Source organism: Chiroxiphia lanceolata, chromosome 16, assembly GCF_009829145.1.
Source record: "Chiroxiphia lanceolata isolate bChiLan1 chromosome 16, bChiLan1.pri, whole genome shotgun sequence".
NCBI classification, from domain to species: domain Eukaryota; kingdom Metazoa; phylum Chordata; class Aves; order Passeriformes; family Pipridae; genus Chiroxiphia; species Chiroxiphia lanceolata.
The window spans coordinates 13,775,622-13,791,036 of NC_045652.1; the positions used below are offsets into that span (position 1 = coordinate 13,775,622).

The 15,415-nt window shown below is 46.1% G+C and overlaps 1 protein-coding gene across 2 annotated transcripts in view; it reads left to right on the forward strand.

Moving 5' to 3' along the window:
• Nucleotides 1–6,128: 6,128 nt before the first annotated feature.
• Nucleotides 6,129–15,415, forward strand: part of USP22 (ubiquitin specific peptidase 22) — a 95,932-nt gene continuing 86,645 nt past the window's right edge. The window contains exon 1 of one of the 2 annotated variants that reach the window (XM_032703911.1): nucleotides 6,129–6,860. In XM_032703911.1, coding sequence (XP_032559802.1) covers nucleotides 6,735–6,860 — 126 coding nt within the window. In that variant the 5' untranslated portion in view covers nucleotides 6,129–6,734. The remainder of the gene's footprint in view (nucleotides 6,861–15,415) is intronic. The other variant, XM_032703910.1, reaches the window with a different exon arrangement.

The following is a 15,415-nucleotide window of genomic DNA, read 5'->3' on the forward strand; positions in this document are numbered from 1 at the left end:
AACTTCAGTGTGAGAAGGTATTTAGCTCCAAATCCATACCAGAACTGCAGGACCACTAATTTGGATGTACTAATGGATGGGGGAGAATGACACATACTGAAAGGCTTTTTGATGGTTGAATAATCTCAGGAACTCAACATCCAGGCCTTTTCTTCTCCAGTTGTCTGAGAAGCTGCATGACTTTGTTGAATGCCTGCAGTTACATCTCAAAATCCCTGATCTCCTAATTATTCTCTGTCTCCCATTCGGTGTAGAACAGAGGTTCAGTGTGGGCTTTTGGTTCTGCCTGGGTGAAACAGTCTGAGGGAAGGCAGCAAAACAGTGATACAGAGACGGAAAGGGAACAGTCCTAATAGCATTGAGTTGCTCATATAATGTGGCCTCAGTTTAAATCTCCCAGGGCAGAGCAAAGCAGCCTTTGCAGTCCCTTCTGACATTTGCTCAGTCTCTTCACCATCCCCTTGGGAAAAACGAAATTGCCAGTCCTGTGCTGAGATACAAAAGAAAGAACAGAAGTTTGTTTTGATGGGTTTATATGCCTGTACCTGCCAAGATGAGGCAAGACTGACTTTTTGCAACCAGTTTTCTACCAGCTCCTAAGCCAAATGAGCAGGGGGGACAAAAACACTCCGTAGCCTTCCAGCTCTTTGCCATTTGCTCTGGCTACAGCACCAGGGCAGAAGCTGCTGTGTGGCTACCTCGGGTTTAGGCTTCTGTGTGTGTTACATTTCTGTTACTCTCCTACAGAAACTGCCTTTGCCTGGCCTGTGATTAAAGCAAACTACCCACACTTAGTGCCTCCCTGAGCTTTAGCCTTCCTTTGGGTTATGTGGCATCTTCACAAACCCAGTTGAAACTCAGCAGACGTAGAAATAAACCCAGCCCTCCCTCTGCACAGACCCACGAGGTACTGCCAGGGTTTCCCCCGCTGCCTTCCCCTGTGACCCTCCAGCGTTGCTCTCCCTGTGTTCCCGCTCTCCCAGGAGCCCGGAGCGCTCTGTGCTCAGTGGCAGGCGATGGAATCAAACGCTGCATTAGCAGCTCCATAATAGCTGTGCTCAGTGGAACCCAGCTCCCTTCATTAATCCAGAAAATGAGAGTTGTTTTCGTACATTTGAGAAGCTAATTATTTAAGTGCTGGGAATTAAGGCTCATCAGATACTGGAGGCTGAGTTTGGTTTTGCTTCCCAGGGGACGGAATGAGACCAAGGGAAGCTGGTTTTGCACAGGTGAGCAGTGCAGCAACTCACCAGTACTGGGAGCTGGGAACAAGAACCCTAACCCTTGTCCACCTGATGCATAAAAGGCTCTCTCTTTGTACATCCGTGTTCTTCCAGACATCATCCAATGATTCAGAGAAGTTGTGGATGCCCAGAGATATCCAGAGAAGCTGTGGCTGCCCCATCCCTGGCAGTGTTCAAGACCAGGTTGGACAGGATGTGGAGCAACCTGGTCCACTGCAAGGTGTCCCTGCCCATTGCAGGGGTTGGAACTGGATGATCTTTAAGGTCCCTTCCAACCCAAACCATCCCATGATTCTCTGATTCTTCCCATTTAAATAGATTTTTAAAGTCACCACTGATCAAATACCCCCATAGCTTTATTTTTTTCTGCCAGGAAAAGGTGTGCCCCACTTGTCGTTGATCTCACCTGGATATTTTGCAATAAATTAATATTGCCTTGTCTCAGGTGGGTTTTTAGAGAGGGAAACAACCTCATACCAGCTGTTCTTCTTCAATCAGTTATCCTTCATCTTTACTTCTGACCACCATATTCAGGGAAGGGTTTAGATAGAAAAGCTCCTCCCTGACCCAACAAGGAACATTCCAGTGCTTTGGGAAATGGAAGATGAACAGGGTGAAAACCCCCCTTGTCTGCGAGAAACCACAGATGAGGCCAGATCTGCTGTTCTAAACAAAGTTTTTACAACAGAATGACTTGCAACAGTAGATGGGTGCTTTTGAAATTCTTCCCAGAAAGTGACAGAGAATCAATTGATGCCATTGCCAATAACTATAGGCTAAGGAACAGGGATGGGGTTCTGATAGTGCCACTGGAGGGATCCCCTCTCTATTACAGCAGCTTGCCAAGAACAAATGTTTCATTTTTATGGAGATGGCCAATGTCCTGCCTTGTCTTCAGAGGCTGAGGGAGTGAACTGTTCTCTGTGTTCACTTGAAGCCAGATGTTAAAGTATTGTCTGGATATAATTGACTTGACAAATAGCAGGAGTGACATTTTAGCTCCATTCAAGTCAGTGGCAAAATTCCTGTTGAGTTCAGCTGGGGCCAAGATTTCATCCTATGACAGCGCTGACGGGAAATCTAATGAATGATCTTCAGAAAAATAAGCACAGGCATTGTGTTTTTCTAGGACTCTTTTCAATCTATGGGGTTCTGTGCACTGCTTTGAGGAGATCTGCAGAAACCATTTTATTGTCAGTAGATTTAAGTGAGCTATACAGGAGTCCGTGATTCCAGGGGAAAAGGTCAGGGGTTGGATTACCAAATTCTAAGTCATTTTGATCCACTGACATCCACCTATCTCTGCAGTCCTTGGACTATGTTGCTCATAGTCCTGATCGAAGGGAAAGGTTCCTGTTTACCTGAGAGCTAAATTGGACATTTTAACACATATTGTGGAAAAGCGTGCCCAAGTGATAAAGTAACAGTTGATTCATGTCTATCCAGAGGAGTCTAGAAGTGCCACCTTGGGATGACATGGATTGGAAAGGCAGTTACTTTGCTTTTCCATGTGAAGAACGCTGTTTCTTCCCAGCTGAGCTATCATGAACGCAGATGACTCTCCAGAGGAAGACTTTGCTGCACATTTGCAGTATGTTTTAGCTACTATCAACATTTATATTCCACTGGCATTTGAGGGTAAGCACTAATTAGCATAATCATCAATGCTTTAAAATTAAAAATTCCTCCAAGAGACACAGGAGGGATTGAAACTGTTTCCTTCCCCCAGAGGCAAACCCTTTCCCAAGCTATCTGCTGCACCAAAAGGCTTTATTCTGGAAACACTCCCAAGCTATGCCCAAGAGTAAATTAAACTACAGCAAACTTGTAAACCCGTGTGTGTGTGTGTGTGCAGCAAGCAGGCCCTGATTTGACAATTACAACCTGATAAAGTGTTGTCACTGTTTTCCACTCCTATTTTCTTCTGGCTGCTGCTCTGTGCTGTTGTGTCACCTTTGTTGTGTGGGCTGCAACAAACAAGAAGTGTTTGTAGAGTTGGAAGTTTTTATACTTCCCGGGAAAGATCCTGGTGTCTACACAAGACTGAAAGCAAAGGGTTTAATGACACTTGCCTCAAGCTCCCCCAGTCAGGAGCTGACTTCAAAAAATCTCAGGAGACATTATTTTCCACATGAGTTTAGAGAGGACTTTATTCTGGTTCCAAAAAGATTTACAACAAGAACCTCGAGTTCAATTTCTAGCTTAAATAGACCCTTTTTAGTGGAGAATAAGGTGCCAAGAAAACCTTGGGGGAACTTCAAGTTTGAAAGGCAACCTCCATACCTTGGAAATGCCCCCTAAGAGTTGATCTTTGAATTTCTCCATTGCTGCCTTTTGGAGGTGAGAGTGGGGTCTCAGCCCACAGTGACAGCAGGTGTGGTCCAGGATGGGTGTCCTGTGTGTGGGTTCATTGTGGCTCAGAGGATGCTCCTCACATCCTCAGCAGGTCTTCAAGCAGTGAGCAAGAACCTCAGGAAGCAAAAGTAGTTAACTATGATAGTTGCTCTGGAAATGGCCAGGGAGAAAAAATTAGTATTTTTCCAAAGAAAATATTTACTTGAGAGGAAAACACTAAAAATTGTAGGTGTTTCTTAAAACTGTTGTGTTTAAACTCACAGTTCTTGTTATTTCTGCACAAGACACCACACCCTATGTGGAGTAACCACGGGGACTCTGCAAGACAGAGCGGCACAGAAATCTCTGTGAAAATTTCAGAGCCTGCAGGACACTGAACATATGTATTGTCTTCTTGGTATCTATTTTTTCAGCGAGATGGACTTAAATTTCATTGGCAGAAATTCTCTCTTTTATCTTTACCTCCTGTTTTGATGTGGTAGCCATGGAGAAAAGCCCCAGATTAGTAACAGTAGGTTGGTGCAGAATAAGAATAACTTTCTGCTTGGATTTAGACTGTAGCAATATTGGGGGTTTTGTTTAACTGGAAATACTCAGATGGCAGAGAATAAATATTAGATGCTGTTGGGACATTAATCACCCATTCCATTCCCTTCTATCCACCTTGGGCTGATAATCCTTAACTTCCCACTCTTCTGAGGGATGTTTAGGTGGCTTTCACAAGGAAGGGGCTGGCTCTCTGTGACTGCTGCTTTTGAAAACTGGTTGGTTCCCCTGGGGGTCAGTGTACTTTTGCCCTGCTACAGGTATCAGGGCACCTGAACCCTTGGAACTTATTTTGGGTAATAATGAATGGAATGGGCCATATTCTGAAGCTGAGGTGCCTTGAGCAGCATAAGAAAGCCAAATTCATGAGGGTGGGTGGTGTTGAGCTGCCACAATCAGGCGCCTGTGGCTGGAAGTGTTGTGGGCAAACACACCTCAGAGGGTAATGGGTTAACACAGGAAGGATGTACAGCCCCTGTGGGCTGCACTGGGATGACTTAGTAGGTCTAATGACTAAGTAGGATCAAAGAGAGGGTATATCCTCACTCCAGATTTCACTCCTAATCTTCTGAAACATTCATTGCAACTTGTGCATGCAGTGGGATAATCAGGCTCTTTCCTGGCTCTTGGCAGCTTTTTTCTTCCACCTGTGGGGCAATTCTAGGTTTATTGCTGGACTGTAATCCCCAGACTGCATGGAAGAGGGATTTCAGGGAGAGGCTAACGAGGAGTACGAGCCAGGAGACTGAACATTCTGTGTTATTACAAGTGTCCCATATGGCACAGGTGTGTTGGCAGGACAGGGTGTCCTGCTGCTGCCTCACCCCCTGAGGTTACAAACCCAGGTCTGTTTGCTTTGCCACCCAACATTATGGTTATACACAAACCATTAAAAACTCTTTTACTTCCAGCTTCCCTGCTCCCTTTCTTAAAATGGCAGCACCTCTGAAGGAAATGGAAAGCGAGTCTGTCCTCAGGTGAGGGTCACAGATGTCTCTGATTTCTGGAATCTGCAGCAGCAGGTCAAGGAGCTGGGAACCATATCAAAATCTGCCAGGTGAAGATTTCAAGGGTACAGCTCCTGAGAAAGAATGCAATTAGCACTCACTGAGAAATGGATGGATAAAATAACGCGGTGGTGCTTCACCACTTGTTTTCTTGTTGCACAGTCCTTAAGAAGCCTCTGCAAAGCCTCCTCTCTCTCTCTCTCCAGAAACCACGGCAAAATTCCCATCTCTTCCCTCTTGCCTAACTCCATTATGTAACCCTATAGTGTGTGTGGCATACGAGCTGAAAACTATGTACAGATTCCAACGTTTTTCACCGCCTCCCCATTTCCTTGTATAGGAAAAAACTGAAACAACACCACTTCTGGTTATACACCACTTTTTGTTTCTTCCCTATGGAAACACCAGGCCGAACGAGGGTATGGAGGGACCATATATGGCCGTGGGAGCTCCTCGGAGCGCGGCGCGGAGCTTCTCCCCGGAGCGCGGCGGTCCCGCTCCCCTCAGGAGATCCCTCTTCCCTCAGGAAGCCGCGGAGGGAGCGCCGAGAGCGGCACCAGCGGATGTGACCGCAGCGCAGGCTGCGCTGGGAGGGACCGCCCCCTCCGCGGCCTGCACCAATCCACTCTCGGCTTGAAGCATGACTGACGGCAGCTCTAACCAATCATACAGCTATACACTCCGCGCAGGCTCCGCCCCTTTTCTCAGTTGGTCTTATGCCTTGTCAATCATCCCTCTCCCGCCCCTTTCCGTCAGGGGGAAATGCTCCGTGGGAAGGGTGGGGGGGAGAAGAAAGGGAAAGCAACCAATGAGACTGTAGAGAAGAACGGATTGACAGGCGGGCCGACCAACTGCTGCGCTCCATCCCGCCGCCGCTCCCTCCCCCGCGGGTGGCGGGGCAGAGGGGGCGCCCCTCCCGCCCCTTCCCCGTTGGTCTGTCCCACTCCGGGCCGGGCGGGCTGGGTTGAGTGAGCGGCTCGGACCATTGCTCGCGGCGGGCGGGGGGGGCGCGGGCGAGGCGGAGGAGGAAGGAGCCGGCGAAGGAGGCGGGGGGGCGGTTTAAAGGGACAAGAGCCGTGCGGGCGCCGGCGGGGGGAGCCGGAGCGGCAGCGGGCGGGGACTCGCCCCCTTCCCCACACACCGCCCGCTCGCACCGCGGCCAGGGTCGCCTCCGCCGCCAGCGCCCCCCTCCCCTCCCTTCCTCTCCGCCCGCCGCTTCCACAGCGGCCTCTATGAGGTAGAAGGGAGCGGCGGCCACTCCGGGGGCGGCAGCGGCCGCTACAGCCGCCGCCTCCTCCTCCTTCTCCTGCTCGCCTCAGAGCGCCCCATCTTTGTGTGCGGGAGAAGGGCGGGAGGGAGTGCGCGCTGCCCGCCCGCCGCGCTTTGTTCGGAGCCGGGGGGCCGTGGCGGAGCCCCGGCTCTATGTGCCAGCGGCTCCCCGGCGGCGGCGGCGTGAGGGGCCGGAGCCCCTGAGGGCGGGGGGGCCCCGGCCCGTGTCGGTGCTGTGGGGCGGGGGAAGGGGCCGGCTCGCTGCCCGCCGGCCCGGCCCGTGTGCGGGCGGATTGATGTGGGGGGGTCTGACATGAGTCCGCCGGCGGCCGGGTGCTGCCATGTGACCGGCTTCAAGGTGGAGAACTGGAAGCAGAACCTGCGGGCGATTTACCAGTGCTTCGTGTGGAGCGGCTCGGCCGAGACCAGGAAGCGCAAGGTACCCGGGGGCGGCTCGCATCCATCCCCCTTCCCTTCCCCTCCTTCCCTCCCTCTCCGACCCACCCGCCGCCGCCTCGGGGAGGGGACGGGTCGGGTCTCCCTCCCTCCCTCCCTCCCCGCGGGGCAGGTGGGCCCGGGCTCCCGCACGCGGTCCTGGGCGGAGGGAGGGAGGAGGAAGCGCTCGGTGCCTCCGGGATGGCGAGGGGGGGAGCACCGGGATGGAGGAGGGAAGAACCAGCCCCGGCGGGGCCTCTCTCTCCCTGCCACCTGCCCCGGCGGCTTTTCCGCAGCGGGGCTGTTCCGCAGCGCCGCCGCTTCCTCCTCCTCCTCCTCCTCCTCCCGGAGGTTTCCCGGAATACCGGGGGGAGGGGAGGCCCGGGGCACCGGGCACGTCCGGCCTGCGGCGGAGCTTTGTGGAGCCCCGCGGGGCCGCGCCCGAGCCCGGGGGGCTGCGCGGAGCACAATGGCTGGGAGCGGGTCCCGGCGCCGCGGCTGCGGCTCGCTCGGTTATGTCTGTGTGGGGTTTTCTTTTTTTCCCTTTAAAAAAAAAAAAAAAAAAAGCTGCTCGTGCTCCTAATCCACTTGGAACAGGGGATTCCTGCCCTAGTGGGGCGGGGGGAAGAAACTGGCTCAGCCTGGAGTACAGGGAAGGGCAGGGGATGGTTTGCTCTGGGAGCTGTTGGCGCCTGGGAAAAATCCCTGTAAACCAGGGAAAAGGCAGGAAGAGCGCTTTTCCCCCACCTATCTCCTAAATGACATCTCTGTCCACAGGCATGTTTCTGGAGGGCTTCTCTCTTCGCTGTGCAACTAATTACTGTTTTTCCCCAGAATCAACTAGTTTTTGCTTCAAAGTGACTTGGCAGATTTCTGTCAGTCGTCGCATTGGTGACTGAGGAGGGAAGGCAACAGCTACACACGGAGCAGAACTTGGTTTTTGGGACAGCACGAATTGTGTTTGTGTTGGAGCAACCCATTGAGAACTTTCAGATCCCAGTGCTTTGCATTAAGCTGCTCAGCTTATTATTCATAATAGAAGTAGAGCATGAAGGCTGGACTTCAGGGTTGAGGTGCCAAACCATTTTTCTGTGTTCGGTTCATGTTCTCAGGACAATCCAGTTTTCCAGTTTTTTACTTAGAGGAAAAAATGGAATCTGAGAAGAAACATGTTTTAAATGTATTCAGTTACTTGACAGCCCTGCAAAATGTAGCCAGACTTGTTTTCAGTGTCCTACAATCCCCCTACAAGCCGATATTATGAAGCATGTTAGTAAAAATTTGGGTTTATTTAGCCTTTAGTACGTCAAAATACAAATTGGGATATAATAGGTGGTACTTGCAGCTTAAAAGCTTAAATGGAGGAAAAAATTATATATGTGCTGGGGAAGAAAAAAATACAAGTGAGGTATGAAGATGTCTCAGACAAATATAAAGCAAGTGCTACGTGGAAGAATGAAAATAAAATTTTATTAGCAAAATTACCTTTTTTTCTTTATAAATATGGAGCATCCTGTGTAACCTGCATACCAGTTGTATGCTGCAACAGTTTTTTCTTCTGAAATCTAATGGTAGGGATGTGTTCATCATTGCTTGAGAAAACAGCTGGAAATACATAATATTCCATTGTAATCAATCTGTTCTCACTTCCTCTTTGCACAGCCAGGCTCATAAAGCAGAACAGGGTTGTTGCAAAATTATCTGTCAGCTCACGGAAAACACCAGTTTTCCTAATACATAAAAATGCCTTTCCTCCCCCCCCCCCCCCCCCCCCCGTTTTCTTAAGCAGGTTGTCAGTGTGAAAATAGTTGGGTACCTGAATTCAGCCCACCTGAAATATATGGGAGTACATGGTCATATATAGGGTACCGTTTGGGGTAGCTGAATATGGGGTTCATTCCCTATCTGTGTTCATAAGGATTGGAGAAAGTCTATAAATGACAATTAAGGTACTTACCTCCCCTGCATATGGACTTGAGACCTTCTTCCATGGAATTTTTCTTTACTGAAATTCCCTGTCCATATGTTTGCCTTACAGTTTTATATGTAAAATTTGATAGATGGGATTTTCTGTTTGGTGGCATTTTTATAGTCAAATAATCAGAAATAAATTTAACTAGATAGTCCATACAATTAGAAATAAATAACTAGAAAACAATCCTTTGTCCTTTAATATTTTATATATACATGTATAATATGGATATATATTCTAGGAGCACAGCTGTGACTGCGTACTTATTGGTGAAGGTTCTTCTTAGTCTCAATCAGAATGATGAGGCTAAATTAAAGGTTTGTTAGAAGGGGATATTCTTTTTGTGATAAAGGACAACCACATCATACAGTTGTCACAGGAAACATTCCATACATGTAGCTGATCACTGGGCAGTTTCACTGTTGATCAGATGAATGCAGCTGTAAAAATGCCTTGGCTGTTGGTGAGAGCCAGATGTAAATGGTTCTGTTTCTAGAATGGTAACTACTATCCCTCCTAAGGCTGTCTTAAAAATCCAGGGAGCAATGGGAACTGCAGGGGGCAGAAAGGGTCCATTCTCCTGCTGTACCTACTCTACATTCTGCCTTGGCAGACCAGTTTAATGCTGTGCTATTCGTTTTTAATACGTACCTTTTCTGTGAATAAGCTTTTATGAGCTTCAGCTCGTGGTTCAGTTTGCTTTACAGCCAGTGGTTCGAGCAGAATGGCTCTGGAGCGTGGTTTATGGTGGGAAAGCTGTCTCCTGAACGTGTATTTGAATTCTCAGTCAGAATCAAGAGGTAATTATACATGTATCTTTGTAGGCACTGGGATTCTGGTGAAGATTTTAGGAGTGTGTTTGCTCCCAAAGCAGTGGCTGTGCTGGGATTTGAGCTGTCATCATGGTGCATTGTTGTATCCACAGGAAGGAGCGAGGCTGTGACTTGCCTCATCTCACTGCATCTTGGCCAAACTCAAGTGCAGAGCTCTGTACAAGCTGTTCTGGGCACAGGGTTTGCCATGGTGTAACTGTGTTGCTGATAGTAAAGCCTAAGCAAAGACAAAAACCCGCCTGTCACGCTGGAGATTGGAACAGGAGAAGAGGGAGAAATCTGAAGGTTGACTCCTGAAATTGTAATTATTGTGGTTAAAAGTTGCAACTAGATTTCGGGGCTCAAGTTGTATGTGAAGTGGCAAAAATTAGGGTGGACTGTGTCAGTGTTAGGGTTTTGACCCGTAACTCTTGAGTTTTAATTTACCATAGTTAGAATCTGTTTAATAAGCTGATGGCAAGGCTCATGTTTCTGTAGGTCGTGGACTTTACCTTGAATATTTTGATGTGGAAATTACCTCACACTTAATTAAGTAACACTGTATAAGAGGTCCTTAAATTTGACACCACTACCCCCCATTTAGGAATTGTGGAGCAGACAGAGGATGCTGAGAAGACTTTTGCCAGCCCTTCGTGTCAGCTTTTCCCATTTTTTCTGAAGGGTCACACTTGAAACATTTTGCTTATTCCTTTAGAATTAGAGATGAGAAAAACGTTTTGCAGTGTCAGATGTAGTTTGTGGTCCCCATCAGTGAGCAATTAGACATGTAAATGCATCTTAATGTCCGGGGTTGGTAAGTAATGGTCTCAGTGCTCGAAGGGCAGCTAAATTTATGATTAAATTTTATCTTACTGGACTATACATCTTGATGGAAAACTGTCTCATTCTGAACACTTCTTATCACTGCTCTGAAAAGGCTCATGATGATAAAAGTAAACTGGTCATTGTGACCACAATCGTGATATGCACAAGGCTCTATCTGGAATTTCAGAGTGTTTGTTCAGTGCTTCAGCCAATAGATCAAAGAATAATTGCCTGTCAGGGGCTGTGCACTCTCACTGACAGCGGGTGCGTTCTGGTGTATTTCTTCCTGTTTGAGAGCTTCTGTTGTTTATTCCATTATTCTCTCTTCACATGGACCCCCCCAGACCCACTGATGCTTTCAGATATGAAGAAACATTTGCTCCTATAGGTGATGACCTTTCTTCAGGTGTCCTTCTCCCCGTGAACTTGTGACTTCAGTTCGTTGTTCCTTATAATATTTTGCCGCATAATCGACTCAAACCTGAAATGACTTTGGTTCATTTCCTAACTTTCAAAGCAGAAAGAGCTTAATAATAACAGCCTAGCAAATAAATGCCGTGTCATGTTTTCAGTAGCAAGTATTGTGGTTCACGTTCTAAATCAGCGTGTCACGGTCTTGCTAAAATGACCTTGCAGTCTCAGGGTAAGCTACTGGTGGAACTTCTCATCTCAGGCCTGTTGAGGCACGTCTTCTCCCGAAGAGCCTTGCCCCATATGCCTGTCCAGGAACAGGGAAGTGTTGCTGAGGTGATTTGCTTTGTACTTTCCTTGTCCTTTGGGCAAGGAACCTCAGCAGGCTGTGCTGCCTTCGCAGGCTCGGTGTTTGGATTGCTTAAATTAATAAGGAAACCTTAGCTTGTTTTTCTTTAACGTTTTTAGCGTGTGCACCAAACTTCTGGATTACAAATCCTGTGGAGAATTTGAAAGAGGAGTCCAGGATTCAAGAAGCATGTCTCTTTTTCAGCTGCGTACTCCACTTTGGCTGCCCATGTGAACTGTCTGATTGACTCAGGAAGGATGTTCTTCTTTGCCATGTGCTGTGGGAGCTCCCTGAAAGCCCACGAGAAGTGTCAGAGTCAACTGCAAGCTTCATTGTTCAGGAGGTCTCCAGTTTCATACCTGAACAATCTTCCTTAGGTCCTAACCTCTAAGGACTAAAAGGGTCCTTAGACCTGCTGAAGGTAATGTTCTCTTTCCTCTTGCTGTGAAGACACGATCTTTGGTGTGAGAGGTATCCACACATGAGATTTGTAGCTCCTTGTGTACGTGGGACAAGCCAGATCGAGAATGCTCCATCAAGCTTTGTCCCTGGCGCCGAAGAATATAAAACAAGGCCTTCCTCTTCCTAGTGGTGCTAATCCCCATTTTGTATCCTGTACCACTTTTTTTTTTTTTTAAATCAGTGGCTGGTTTCTGGGCCAAAGGTTAGGAATTAGTCTTGTGCCGTGAACTCGAAGGTGGCTGATAACAATTCTCGAGCTGTGGGATCTGAACCATCAGGACTTCTCTGGTTTTTAACATGGATGGAGAGACAAACAAACCCAGTAAATGCAGTTTTCAGCGTACTTGTGTTTGTTCCCTTCTGCAGAGCAAGAAGGTGGATCTGCATAAGCTGATGAAGGAATAAAATAGGGATCTGTTGGACAAGAAGGCTTCTTTTTTTCTCTAGTCTTATCAGCAGTCGAGGTTTGCTCATGGCCAGGCTGTTTGTCAGGAGCAGTTGTAGCATCTCTTTAATTTTGTCTGCAGTCCACGAATTTATTTGCTTAATGCTGAAAGCTTTTAAACTGAAATGACAGCGAGTAGTGCGAAGGTGAGCAGGGTGGAATGGCTTTGTTTGATTTGCTGGACTATCTGTTGAGCTTTATTTTAAGCCATCAAAGCTTTCAACCCCAAACAAAGGTTTGCTGATAGCCTCATTTTTGTTTCAAGCCTTAATCTGGAGCGTTAATGTGAAACTGGAGCTGCAAATTGCTTGCAAACCTTCTACTCTCCTTTAATTTGAGGATTTTCTGGTTTAGTAACTGGAGTAACAAATCTATGGGTGAGTGTTACTGACTGATAGTGCAAGGTGCTGGCTCCTCTTCTCCTGACTTTGCTGCTCCTTGAATCTGAGAAAAAAAACCCAAAAAACCGTTTTTCCTTTGGGATGGACTGTGTGGATCCTGCTTTGTAACAAATGCTGTTGAACTGTTAGTTTGATTCCCAGTGGTGGCTGATTTGTTTTAAACCAGAGAAAGATTAACTCGGTTTAAAAGCTTGTGTTTCCCACATTAAACCAAGTACCCCTTGGTTTTCCTGTTCATGTGTGGAACTGAATTCCCATGAATCTGTGAATTCCTATGAAGAAACTATGGTTTCTTATTGTCTTTTTCCTGGTAGATGTAGGGCTGCTTTTTATCAGGCACACCTTTCCATTTCACTTGACTGGTGACTACTTGAAAACATTAGGTTTGGGTTTTTTAATACTTGTATTCCCGTGATTCTCCAAGTATTTGTAATGTGTCTGTAGCCTGTGGTGGCTGCTAAAGTGAGGAGGTACATATGTCCTCTTACTTATATATTAGGTATAGTGGCATCAAGAGAAAGGCAATTTGAAGGTGACCTGTATACATTTTGCTTGCCTTATGAGATCTTTATTTTAAAAGAAGCTTTTTGTTTGTTTTTAAAGCATGCCAAGAGCCATTGTTAGAGCCTTCCCTGGACAGAAAGAGCTGCCTAGAGCAGCTCTCTCCAGTTTCTTGTTAACCTGTGGACAATAGAGCAAAGTGAGTGAAATGCTATAATGACATTACAGTTTATTCTGTTATCCTGGACTCTGTTGTTAGCAAAGCAGTGCTGGAGCGTGGGGAGAGCCATATGTTATCTGAGAGGCCTGAATTGGGAACCTTTCCTTAGCAGAAGCAGTTCTAGAAGCAGATAGATCTGTTCTGACTGGATGAAAGCTCAGTCTTGATAGTTGTATTCTCTTACATATTGATTTGGCAGTCCTTTATGTACACTCGGCTTAATTCAAGCTAAGAACTTTGCTGCATTAGCTGGTAATAGAATCAATGTTGTAAAGAGTTACTCCTTGCAAAATTAACCTGCGTTCTGTTTGCTTCAAAACACCTTTTTTTTTTTTTTTCCAAGCAGTGGGACCACATTAATGCAACTGGCACAGCAGCTCCAGAAGGATCTGCAGTTTAACTTCAGTGCTGGGGCAGCTGCCATCGAGCTGATCTCTCTCATTTAAAAGAATCACTTTATCTATTTGAAGACCTATTTGAGGATCCGTAAAGTGAACTGCTACCAGACACCAGTTGACTCAAAGTAACCTGAGATTCACTTTATCAGTTGATAACTGATTAGCAGCAAGCAGTCTATCTGTCACATTCTTTCTTTTGTGTGTGGAATACAGCAGATACTCGTCTTTGGTTTTTTTCAGTTCTCTACTTAAGTAGAATATTACTCAAGGTTTGGCTTTATTTTTCTTTAAACCTCTCAGTTATGTGTAACACTAATGTAAAATTCTTAATTTTTTTTCTGCCTATCTCTGCTGCTTTTCCAAGTTGGTAAAGAGAACTTTTCCCCCTCCTCTCATTCTTCCTTTCCTGTGTTTAATGGAGCTTGAAATTAATGTGGCTCTTCTTGTCTACCTCTTGCATAGTATCAGTGGTGATGTCAGCATATCCCTGGTGGGAAATATTTCTGTGAAGGTCTACAGTGTACTAAATTTGTCATTGAATAAAAAACCTGGGCATTAGACAAGGTGAAACTCAAAAAAAAAAAAAAAAAGAGAAAAGAAGTGGACATGGTAACAAAAGTTGTTTTCAACACAGTTAAAATGTAGTGGTTTTTAATATAAATATTGGGGCTAGTGCAAGTTTTCATGTTCTGTGACAAATTCTGACATGAAACATGTCAAATATATTTGATATCCTCATCTTCAAAGTAGTAGTGAGAAGCAGCTCACTAACTGTGACATTGCTCAGTACATCTGAAGAGAGAACTGGGGTTTGACTGAGCTTAAATGGTTTTTGTCCTTTTACTTTGCTGGTTTTGCCATGGGACAGTTGGTCTGCACACACAGCCAAGCTCTTCTGCACATACATGTGAGATGTAAAAATACAACTTCAAAAATTCCATGAGTTGTATTTGTTAGAATTGAACTGTAAAGACCATTAACCTACATTTCAATTGAGGAATTAATAGAGTATCTCTTCTTTTTCATTGATGTCTCAATCTGGAGTCCTGTGTTACAACTCTTCCCTACTACATGAAACCAAATTTTCATCCATATATTAATCTGTAGTTTAAAAAGTAGTGTAACCAAAAATCAACGTTCACCAAGTAATTGAGTACCTTTGTTTTTCCTGAGCACATAAAAGACCCGCAGTAGTTGAGTGGAGTTGGGCGATGGGGGTGCTGGAGTATCAGACACCCGTGTGGCACCGACTTCCATTTGTGGTGATTGCCTCGCCTGTCACTCAGAAGTTCATGCATCCAAATAGCCCCTTTTAAATAGGATTTGGCTTTGGATTCATCTCACTGAATTGACTGCCAGGGCTTTTATAAGTATGTTTTGCTTCTGTTTTTAAAGGGCTTTTGTTTTTGCATCAAGTACAGACTTGAATTACTTCAGTGTTTATCAGCACAAGGAGAGAAAACAGCAGCTTATAACCTTTATTTTTGCCTCCCCCTATGCTAATTTCTCTTAAAACAACAATCTTCCCCTTCTTGTGTCTTTTTACAACCTTATGTTATTTCACAAAATTTGTCTAATTATAAATTTGTGCTTCTGTCCTGTGCAGTCAGACTTGCTGTTTCATTGCAAGTCAGATTTTAAGGGACCTTCTTTAGAATATACTTGGTAAATAAAGGTAAGATTTATTGCCCAGCAGATGTATGACAGCTTGGTAAGTGCAGACAGCTGAGATAGCTGACTGATTTCATACCTCGTTTGTGTTA